Here is a 12,252-nt window from a genome sequence, read left to right on the forward strand (position 1 = left end):
TTTTGGACCTGCAGTGAAATCGTCCTCACAAAACATATTTCTGTAGAATTTAAGTATACAAACTCTATACTTGAAAACAACTCTATTAACTAAAATAGCTTGCCACAGATGATAAAATCAATGGGTGGTACATGTCTCTGATGAGGACTCACATTTGGCCCAAAGTTTGCATCTACCAAATGTCTTCAAGTCTTAATATAGAGATAATATCAGCATTTATGGTTGAGAAACAAAAACTGTGTCTGCAGAAAATGTCTATATTTAACAGGCGCAATCAGAGAGTTTATAGAGGAGATGGTCACTCAGAGATTGCTGTAATTTCACCAGTCAGACAGTGGTGGAGTTGGTGATTTCACAGTGGCTGAGCAAAGGCTATTGAGAAAGGCCGCCACAGGCAGACCTGGCTTCTTAATGAGGACAGACTGTGCACCACCCACTGCACACAACACAAGGTGGAAACGGAGCTGCACTTTTTAACCACCGGCCAACTGTACCAAGACATCAGAGACATATACTTCCCACACATTACAAACACCCAAAAAGGCTTTGAAAACATGACTAATAACAAAAAAACATCCATACCTGCTGGGTGAAATACAGCACATATGTGTAGGGCTGCAACTAGTCTCACATTGCCAGACCTATCTCCACAGCACTGCGGAGGTGCAACTACCAATTATTTTCATTATCGATTATTCTCTTGATTATGTTCTCGATTAATCGATTAGTCTATTAAATGTCAGAAAACTGTGAAAAATGTTGATCAGTATTTACCAAAGCCCAAGATGACGTTCTTAAAATGCATTGTTCTGTCCACAACTCAAAGATATTCATTTTACTGTCATAGAGAAGTGAAGAAACTAGAAAAACATTCACATTAAACAAGCTGGAATCAAAGAATTTTTAAATAAAAAATTACTCAAACCGATTAATTGAAGTCAAAATAGTTAGCAATTAATTTAATAGTTGACAACTAGTCGATTAATGCCAATCTAGCAATGTGCAAACAGCAGCAACATTTGTGAGCTGTTGTGACAAGGACGTCAAATGGAATCAAACCACCATGAAGACCGTCAATCATCTGTGTAGTCCTGCACTGACCAGATAGATCTCTGTACATAGACACACTGTACACCCGATACAGACCCTCGAACATGTTGCAGACAGTGTTTACAGTTCTCACTTATTTGTATTTATATATTTTCAACGATGTCCAAACTTTTCTATTTTTATCTTAAGTTATCTTTACTTATATGCCTATATATTAGTTAAACTTGACCTACAGTAATTGTATGTATATATTTTGGCTACAATGTTGCAATGTTACAGAAGTCTGTTTACATTTTATTCTAGTAGAACTTTGCTTTACTTATTGTATGTACATTTTTCTTTCAATTTAACACTTGACATGACAATGTAAGAGTCTGTTTCCCATGCCAATACGACCCTTTGAATTGAATTGATTTCTGATTTGGACAGTGGCCGACTCTCTCACACACCAGCCATGAACTCAGACCTTTCCTAAACAACTCTGCCCCGCACAGTTGAAGGGGGCTGGGGTAATGTGCAGACGCAGAACTGGCTCGAACCAGATTTCTTTAACCCCTTCCCTGCTTGTAACAGGGACGGGGTGTTCATGAATGCGAGCTTGTATCAGACAGAGCATGTTTGTGGACACATGCACGCAAGTGTGTAGGAAAGTGCTGTAGTTCAATGAAGTCTGCGCGCGACAGCAGCGGGTTTTGATTACAGCAGGGATAGTAAAGCCGGTCAAGCGAAGGAATACCGTACTTCCGTCTGAAGCAACATACAGGTGAGACCGACTAAATAAGTTATTTTATTATGTAGGCCTATAATATATTTGCTTTGGTAACAAAAAAAAAATTGAAACGACATAGATTCAGCTCGTCTTGAATTAAATATATAGCTAAAAAAGGCGACATATACAAGCACTTTCAAAGTGTTTGTTAGCGGCTACTAAAGTCACATGAGCCGCAGCCGGACTTATTGCGTCAGCCGCATGCACGTTACGGACCATCTGTGACTATGGCTATGCAATATCAACACCCCCTCCCACCACTCTTAAATAAAAAAATAAAGATAATCATAAATTGTCCTGTTGAAAACAACGATTTACTATGTGTGCAAAACATGATTGTGTGTGTGTGTTTAATAATTTAATAATAATTTGTGTGGTTGGATCCTGTAACAGGACAGGCACTGATAAGCAATAACGTTGAACATCTACCCAAACAACAAAACCAGTAGCCTATAAGGGGAGTTATAAGGTTTTTTTTTTCTGCCATTTAGTTTCAGGAAATTGATATGTAGCCTATATAATTGAATTTAATAATCATTTTGAAAATATTTGGTCTTAGTGGAACTACTTTTAAAAAGTGTGTTTTTTGGATACACACAAAAAAAGAAGGTGAAAAAGGTATAGCAATTAGAAACAAAGCAAGAACTTTTAAGTAAATCCAAATTGTATACTTTTTGCCATAGCAGTATTCATCCACGCCTTGAACTATATATTATGTAAACCCTAATGTCCATATTATTCATAGCTGTTGTTATAGTTTCAGCTTGTGACCACTGTTCCTTTGTTGACGCATTTGATTATACACGAGTAACTTCAGAAAGTGAATTGACCCACTGACTCTGAGGTTTTTTAAAGGAAAGTCAACTGTTGTGAGTAATGGAATAATCCTATTACAAAGGTAGAAAAAAAGTGTTCATGGATTCAAACTGGATTGAGTTTGTTAAAAAAAAAATATGTCTACATTAACACGTTTTCAGTTAAGCGTTCATTCTTGACCTTAGATATATAGTTAGTACATAAAAATCTAAACTCAAGGTCCACTAACTTTTTCAGAACTTTCAGCTGCCAACTACTAAGCAAATATATACACTATAAGGTCGATGTTGGTGTGTATGTGTGTGTGTTCAAAATGTGATGGTACACTAATGACTCACTTATAATACCATACATAGGTAGGTTGAGACACATGAGAAAGACTAAGCAGAATAAAACATGTTTCATGTATTTAGGTTTAGAAGTGATGATTTATTGCCCCAAACAGTATTGCACATGGTAAAGAGTGCAAACTAGTTTAAAGAAAATGTCATTTTATGTCACCTGGTTTCATGATATTAAAGGTGCCATGATCTGTGCCTTGATTGAAGTGGATGAGGATTTATTTTATATTATGTCAAGCTGTCAAAAAGGTTTGATTTTATAACTTGAGAACAACTTCTATACGGGACTGAGTTGCTTGTATATCATTCTTTTGTCCATTCTTTAAAAACAAAAAAACATGACGACAATGCTATGTTTAGGTATTCAGGTGTGCCGAAAAAGTAAAAGTGAAGTAGACAGTTTGTGTTGCCCTGCTTACCGTAAAGACTCTTCAAGCAAAAGGGCTGAAAGAGACAAATAAAGTTGTGCAACATTTTGCTCCCATATGACTTAACATAACCCACCCTAATGCTTTGCCTAGAATCAGGGTCAAAAGGCCATTTAAAGTGTTGTAGATTATTGACTATATGATTTTGCATTAATCATTGATTAGACCCATGTCTTGCAAAGAGATGCTGAACTTTAACTAATGGTGGCTTTTCATTACCATCTTTGGTTACAGCAGTGTTTGTACTGCTTTCAAAATCAGTTAATTTTTTTGTAACAGAAGACTATGAGCAGGTTTGACCTAATTCCCGAGGAGCATCTTAAAATACTGCAGAGTAAGTAAATATTTGAAACACAGGACGGAGGCGCGCATAGCTGTTTACTTTTGATAGTTGTTTGTTATTGTTGTTAGCTAACGTTAAACTCGAGTTCTTTTACCGCAGAACTGTTGCCTATTAGGTTATAAATACCCCCGTATGTCTGTGTAAAATATGTTTTTTTTGTTGGTTCTTCAGGGTAAACAAAACTACTTTGTTTAAAACTTAGCTACACTGGCAGTCTCGCGTGCAGTGCGCGTTTACGTTTTATTGGTCACCTCTGCAATACATGCACACTCACTGCATTGACTTAACAGATTCACAGCTAATGTTACTTACTTTGTTTCTTTAAAAAAAAAAAAAAAAAGCTGTGGTAGGTACTTCATTTGTGGCGTCGCTGAGCAATACTTCCATCATAATATTTCATCATATTGTAATTCAAGTAGTCTGAGAGAAAACTAGACTTCTATTCGTTCCTATTGGCTGTTCTGCGCATGCATTGCCCGTGCGACAAAGATGGGAGAGGGGGAGCTGCAGGAAGAGGTCTCACTCTATTTCAAATTATAGCAATTTTTCGAATTCTATTTATTGCAGCTGCTGACCCACTATGTCAGTCACTAGAAATTGTCATTTCTCTCTACAGGTCATGGCACTATGTGGAGTCAAGGGTACACGTTTCTTGGGGCCCAATGTGTACCCAGAAGCCCCTGATGGAGGCTGGGGATGGGTGGTGGCTGTGGCCTTCTTCTTGGTGGAGGTTTTCACTTATGGTACCATCAAGATATTTGGTATCTTTCTGCAGGACCTAATGGAGGAGTTTGGAGAGACCAACAGTCGGGTCTCCTGGATCGTTTCCATCTGCGTGTTTGTCATGACCTTCAATGGTGAGTACAGCTGATAAGGTTATGTGGGTGCTACCCTGCAAAAGCAAAGTACAGACTATTGAAATGACCACAAAGTTGTAAGTTGGTCTCCATGGGTCCTCAGGTCCTCTATCCGCTTTGATGACTAACCGCTTTGGGTTCCAACTGGTTGTTATGATTGGAGGATTACTTATTGCCGCTGGGACCATTGCAACCAGCTTTACCAACTCAATCAATCAAATGTACATCACCTATGGATTAGTTGCAGGTACTGACTTGCTTTCTTCTTCCCTTGTCTCCCTATTTGAACATCACATACTGCTATTATTCTTTGAACTTTTTTCCCCAGCAGCTTGTCTAGGTGAAATACAGTTTATAAACGTGCATCTTTTGAACTGTGCAGGTCTGGGATACTGTCTGACCTTCCTGCCCACTGTGACCATCCTTTCCCAGTACTTTTCTCGCCGCCGATCTCTGGTCACAGCTGTGGCTTCCATTGGAGAGTCCCTGTCCATGTTTGCCCTAGCACCAGGTGAGTGCATGAGCTTCCACTGATGTGTTACGCACATTGGAGAAGACAAGCATTTGTAAAGGGTTTAGGAAAACCATGTGATTAATGTGTTTTTATTTGTCTATGGAGGTTGCAACTCTTTAAGACAGGGTGACTTGTAATTTAGTGACATAAAAACTCTATGAAAGAGTACTAAATAAAATGTGTAAAAAAACAATTTCCATTGGAAGATTCAGAGACTATCCTAAAGAATAAGTCTAATATTATACAGTATATGTTTTATTATTGTTAACATTTACCAAGAAAAGACTAAAACCAACAATCAACTGATCCTACGAATAAATATGGCCAGTGCAGTTCTCCAAAAACTATTAAAAACACGTTTCTTCCTTAACATGAAAATGTGCACTGGAGTTTATTTCAAGTCAATGCCACATACACACCATACTTACTATATGTAGTTTAAAGTGCTCATATTATGCTTTTTGCCTTTCCTTTATTGTGTTATATATCTTTTTTGTGCATGTAATAGGTTTACAAAGTGAAAAAGCACAAAGTCCACCCCAAAGGGACTTACCAACAGAAAACACTGTTCACAAACTGCTCCAGACTACTCTATTGTAGTCTAGCCTTTACTTCCCTGACGAACGTGCGTCACTTTGTAACACACGTTATAATACACGTTATAATGCTCACCTAGCTGCTAGCGTGGCACGCCTTCATACTCTGCAACTGACTAGCTAGCAGTGCTTACCTAGCTACTGCACATGTGCAACTCCCAACAAAGATGCAACAGAAGTGAGATGTCTCACTCTATAGCTAAAACAGAGAGTTCAACACACAGGGTGAAAAGAGGAGCTGCAGCAATATGCAGCACAACAAAAATATGGTGTTTCTGAAAATTAAACCATGTAAACCTATTCTGATATAACCTCTAAATACAATTATGAACCTGAAAATGAGCATAATATGAGCACTTTAAATGATGAATACTGACCAAATACCTCCTCTTGTCATTCAGCCTTTTCTGCATTGAGGGACCATATTGGCTGGCGACATACCATGGCAGTGATAGGAGCTTTGCAAAGCACCATCATCATCTGTGGTGCTCTGCTTCGACCAATCATTATCAAACCCAGAGCGACCCCTGAGACAAAGACTGACGGATCGTCCCCAAAGAAACTGGAAGCTCTCAGTACACCTGAGAATGTAGAGGGCACACATCCAGAAGACTCTATAATAAACAATACCTCATATGCACAAAATACCTCCCACAGTCTGGACAATGAGCTAACCAGAGGCTCTGTGAGCACAGGAGACTCTGGTGTCCATTCTCTAAAGGACACAGACGACAGCAGCCCAGAGGAGAAGACTTTACTGCACAAAGAAGCAGGGAAATCTGTGGAAAACAGTATAGCAGAGGTTATAGAAATTGAAACCAGGGAGAAAAAGAATGAAAATGCAGAGAAACAAGCGATGAAAGATGAGGAGGAAATTAAATTAGGCGATGAAAAGCCATCTGCAAAGAACTCAAAACTTCTAGACTTTTCTGTCCTCAGAGAGTGCAGCTTCATTCTCTATTCTCTGTTCGGACTGTTTGCCACGCTCGGTTTCTTCGCCCCTCAACTCTACATCATTGAGCTGAGTGTGAGTCGAGGTGTGGAGCGGGACCGCGCCACCTACATGCTCTCCACCATGGCTGTGGCTGAAATCCTTGGCCGATTCTCCATTGGGTGGATGCTGAACCGGGAGCAGTTCAGGAAGAAGAAGCTGCTGGTGCTTCTGACATGTGTAATTGCAATGACTGCTGATCTGTTTGGATTTACTTTGGTTACGGAGTTCTACGGCCTGGCTGTGTGCTGTGCTTTGTATGGGTTCTTCATGGGAACCCTAGCATGCACCCACATCCCCATGCTGGCTGAGGATGATGTGGTGGGCATAGAGAGGATGTCTTCAGCTGCTGGTGTCTATGTGTTCATACAGAGCTTTGCTGGGCTGGCTGGACCCCCACTTGGAGGTAAGGGTTATCTTGTGGCGATACATTTATTCTAAATACTGGCTATGGTTTCTGTTTACTACAGCTTTGTAGATAACCCTGATCACATTGGCACCATCGGGTCCATTTTCTCAGCCTCAGAAGACATTATACAACTTTTTCCACATGCTGAATTATACTCATGACACTCCTCTATCCCCAGGTGTGCTGGTGGATGTGACTGAGAACTATGGATCAGCCTTCTACTCCTGTGCAGTCGGCATGGGAGTTAGTGCATTGTTCTTGGGTATGGTAAAACCTGCTAAGAAAGGATTACTGTGCAGGAAGAGGAACTAAAAACTATAAACTCCCTGAAGGCATACATGAAAGAGAAGGGGACTCCGAGGAACAGATTGCAGTGCATAAACCGGACGAAAGAACTGACCGTTCTCTGGACTGCTCTGAAGTAGACGACCAGGCGGAGGCCACACGAGATGTGGAGGAGGTTATACGTTTTGCTTGAGCTGATGAGATAGGATAAGGGTAATAAAAGTGTTAAGCCATATGAGGGTAAAATGCTGAAGACTACAGCTGACGAGGAATACAGAGAAGCCGAAGTGACATGAATGCAATAAAGAGAAAGACCAAAAGTGTTTATGATCTGCCATTGTAGATCTGGCCTCTGAGACCAATCTTTAGAACTTTTACATCACAGTATTTATGTAGCAATTGTGCCTCACATACCTAATGTATTTTTCTAGACTCAAAGGGTATACTATGAAATTAGCTTTAAGTGAGTGAAGCTTTTGATGTAGTCTTGCCTTAATGGAAAATAGTGTGACATATGTCTGGAAAGTATGGATGTGTTGAAAATGGACCACAAGTGATGCAGCATTAATGGAGGTGCCGCAGTTTTAAATATTTCAGAAACAGGACTTATTAGAACACTGATACTTGATGAACTAATCACCTGCTGCCAATCAATGTACCGTAATGAATGTACCAGAAAAACTGTGATGCAAATTTAGCTGCAAGAACAATAATTTGCACAGATTCTGTAACACGTGTTATAGAAAATACATGAAGCTCAGGAGATGTGATTAAGTGTTTCTTTTTTAATCAAACTGTCACCAAGCTGACTATTGCACTGTTATGTGATATGAGATACCACACTCAAATCTATTTTTGTAATGAAAATGTGTTCAATCACAATATAGCAACATAGTGATTTGAACCACTCAATCATGATTAAGGGTTTTATTTCTATAAACTCCAACCTTAAAGCAACTTATTCAACTACTTTTGTATTTGTCACATAATTATGGCAACATTTTTCTTTATACACTTTCACATAAAAATATTTTATGTACATATTGCATCTTTAATTTAGATTTATAACATACTTACCTGAACTCAGCATTTCATTCTGCCTTGTCTTGTAATCAAACAGCAGCAGAAATGTTAAGCACATCTTTTTAAATGGTATCTTAAATAGGTCAGAGCTGTTTGGTTTCTTTCCTGATCGTATCCTGATTTATGGACAGGTACTATAGTTAATCTTTTCCCCCCAGTATGTCCAGACACCTGTGGAGCCACAGTCTGGATGTCTGAAAGGCTTCAGTGGGTTTTGGAAAGTGGAGCACATACTGACAGGCAGAGGCCTCCTCTGGTCTGGGTGTTTGACTCTGATCCCCCTCCATCCAGTGCAGTGAGGTCTGTTGACCACAGAGCACAAAAAAGAACATAAATGTACAATATCTGATCGTGTCTGTGCATTAATCTGTAATCAGATCTTTTACTAAGCCTTACTCATGGGTGAAAAACGCAAAAATTGCTCCAAATTTTTAAGTCTCTCTTTGTTATATTGAAGAGCAGCTCCTTCTAATAAGTGTAATCTACCTTTAAGTATTTCCAATTTGTGCCGATGATTCTTACATGATTGGCTTTAGATTTGACTAACCTATTATGATTCAGAAAAAAAAAGCTTCCTTGTAAATGTTGCAACAAATTACTTCAGTGTAATGAAGTTGCCATAGTAATAGGTACTGGTAATGTTCAAAACAGAATAGATGAGAAAAACATACTGGAATTGAAATATACTTAATTATGGTTCAAATTCATCTTGTCATTGTGAATGAATGTCATGATGGTCCTGTCTTAATCAGGACGTAATTATGCTGTTCTCATTTTAACACCAGAGCAGCACTGTACTGTATGTCTACTGTAAAAAGAAATTAAAAATAATGGAATTGGGTTTATCATCACAATCTGTTTTCTATTAAGTGTTTTTTTTTTTTTACCTTGTATCTATCAGCTATGTTGGAGCCGATAGCGACCTGTAGCTTGCGAAGGCAGATGGGACAGAAATCCAGCGGCCTATGATCAGACTCCTCCAGGTGGTTGGAGCCCTGCATGACACAGCTCAACCACTGGCAATGCTTTATTCCAAACATATGGCCAATCTCATGGGTCATTGTCTAATGAAAAAAATAAAATAAATATAAATATGTAACATTATGGTAAACATTAGGGGACAAAAAATAACCCCAACAGTGTTAAGTGTTTTTATCAGCAGTATTGATAAAAGCAAAGGTATGGAGGACCGTTGGAAAGACTACTCAAAGGTTCATAGTACCAATACTGAGTGAGTGCTGGAGCGTGTCTCTTAGAAACCTTGCAGGATCAAAGCAACAGCTGGGTGCTGGTGATGGGGCGAGTGTAATATCTGTCAAACACAGAGTAGTCCCCCTGCTTTGGCTGAAGCCTTTTCTTCAACCTCCCAGCATAGCTGCTGCTGTGGAAGGTGTCATCATACCGGGGGAAAGCTGAAAACACCCATTCCTGCAAGCACGTTTGAGAAACAACAGTGAGGATACAGGTAGTAAAAGCTCTCCTGGATTGTATACGTTTATATTTAGCACCATCTAGTGGCAGTTCAACCCCATTACATCATCAGAGTCTATTGATAATAATGAATGGTTTATGATTTACTTTGACAAAATACTCCTCAACTATGAAGCAATGTATTACGGTATTTTGCCAGCAGATTCACAGTATTTTGAGATGCATTGGCGCATTATCAAGTGTGGTAGCCTCTATCTTTAATAATCACAGAAAGTTACATTTTCTTAGTAAAGGCTTAGTGGTAAAATCTCACCCTCAATAAGAGAAGCCTTTCCAAAGACAAAGTTCCACGAGTCATTGGGGTAGAGGTCAATCATTGTGATTCCAATGATATAAAAAGCATCTTTTGGTTTCCTATTCAACAGGAAGCGTAGCAGGTCACACACATTTCACAAGAAAACAATAACAAAGCAAAATCATGCACAGCCTGGTTGGAGATCACTGCATTTACCTCTCATCCTCCTGCATTTCTACATGACAAAAAAACTCACAAAATGAAATGGGTAAACACTTCATCACTTTATGTGTTAACAACAAAAGTCAAATTGATCTCTCACGTCTGCAGACATTTAATTAACTAATTAGGTCCCTTTACAAAGAGTCTACAGGTCTGCAGTCAAACAAATCACATAAATAGCAGGCTACATTTTTTGTGGATGAACCTAGGGTAGTATAGAAAAAAGTGCCATCATACCATTTGCCTGATAAAGGTCTACTGTAGTATTGAAATATTGCCATTAAATTTGACTTTGCAAGTTAGGCAGTGTGCAGGAGTTTCTTTGCGACTCCCCAACTTATCAGTGAAGATCTAAAGGTTGTGTGAATTGCTGTAACCCTGAACGAACATCTTGTTTTAGCCACAGTAACCGCTGGCAGAAACTTGACAGGAAGCCCATAGAAGAAGGCCTGGCAGTATTCTCTGAGCCCCTCCAGATACTGGTCTGTCTGGGCCCCCGCCTCCCCCAAAGGAACCTACAAGAACAGCCAACTATGTAACATGCTGCATTTGGGAGTTCAAAAAAACTGCTGTGCAACATACTGTGCATGCCTCTTCCATCTGTATAGCCCACAATGTAGTTTGAATGTAGTTTATTGCATGTCTTGTCATTTTTTGGTCATTCAGTGACATAAGCTATGGTCACACGTTTATTTTAAGTGTGTTATGCAGTATTTAGTCTCGCATTGCCAGACCTTCCTCCATAGCACTGCTGAGGAGGGTCTGAGGGTCTAGCTAAACTCTAGTCTAGCTAGCTGTCTGGATTTACCCTGCAGAGATCTGAGGAGCAGTTAACCATAGTCCTCAGAAATCCACCAGAGTTTAAAATTACAACACAAGGAAAGCAAAAGGTAACGGACAACTGGCCGAAAAGCGTGACATACGGCGGAATTTCCGGTGGCACTGGAGCAATCCCGGAAGTGGAACGTCATGGACATAGAATATGCAGTATTGTACTGGCAAAAATGGGATGCTATGAATTGGACTGCTTGTTGATTAGCCTTGATGGACTTTACAGACTCCCTGGGATATGAATTGCTTATGTATTTATTTTGTAGTTGTGTGTATGTGTACGTGTTGTTTGTAACTGCAAATGCTCTCAATAAATTAATATAAAATTAAAAAAATAAAAAGAAAGTACTGGCAAAAATGGCCATCTTATTGTGTAAGCTATATATATATATACACACACATATATATATATATATATATATATATATATATATATATATATATATATAGATATAGTAGACAGGTGAACAAAAGCGGTTAATTGAAAAGCCATATTAAACTATATTAAATTTCTGTTTTAAATTAAATTAAATTAAAACAGAAATCACGTTAGAGGGCAGGGAGGGACGGGTTAGCAAAGACGAGGAAAAAATATTAAATTAAATATATCAGCATGACTCACATAGATAGGCCTATCAGTCGGCCTATGTAGCTAAGGTGCATGTCAATATGGAACTTTGGAAAACACTGTCGATTAATCCACAATAATAAACGACCCATTAAACAATTCACACGTCGTCGACGTTAACTTACGTAGGCTACCTAATAGACACCTCGCGTGGCATTAACCCTTACATGTACTCCCGTTCAACAACACAAAAGACGGTCCTCGACAAATCAAAACCCCCCTTAATTAACTTATTAGTGGGGGGAAAAGACACAATATGCTCACCATGTTAAGGTTCTCTTAATACATCCATGGTTGAGGTTGACGCCATTGACACTGGAAGCCGTTTCCGCTTTGTAGTGACGTCAGGTAAACAGAGGGGTG

At 39.1% G+C, this 12,252-nt stretch overlaps 1 protein-coding gene and 1 pseudogene across 2 annotated transcripts; one reads left to right on the forward strand and one right to left on the reverse strand.

Annotated features, from left to right (window-relative positions):
* The first annotated feature begins 1,608 nt into the window (after positions 1-1,608).
* Positions 1,609-8,093, forward strand: LOC144535861 (monocarboxylate transporter 7-like; annotated as a pseudogene). Its single transcript, XR_013503703.1, has 6 exons — positions 1,609-1,813; positions 4,364-4,604; positions 4,708-4,851; positions 4,987-5,115; positions 6,116-7,111; positions 7,293-8,093. The product of XR_013503703.1 is annotated as a monocarboxylate transporter 7-like (transcript).
* Positions 8,094-8,164: 71 nt separating this feature from the next.
* On the reverse strand, positions 8,165-10,907 carry amz2 (archaelysin family metallopeptidase 2). The gene is given in 6 exon segments (XM_078278606.1): positions 8,165-8,784; positions 9,370-9,546; positions 9,743-9,892; positions 9,894-9,910; positions 10,227-10,327; positions 10,668-10,907. Coding segments are annotated over 6 exon segments (651 nt in total). The 5' UTR covers positions 10,712-10,907; the 3' UTR covers positions 8,165-8,622.
* Positions 10,908-12,252: the final 1,345 nt, after the last annotated feature.

This window comes from Sander vitreus, chromosome 21 (assembly GCF_031162955.1).
Source record: "Sander vitreus isolate 19-12246 chromosome 21, sanVit1, whole genome shotgun sequence".
Classification (NCBI taxonomy): domain Eukaryota; kingdom Metazoa; phylum Chordata; class Actinopteri; order Perciformes; family Percidae; genus Sander; species Sander vitreus.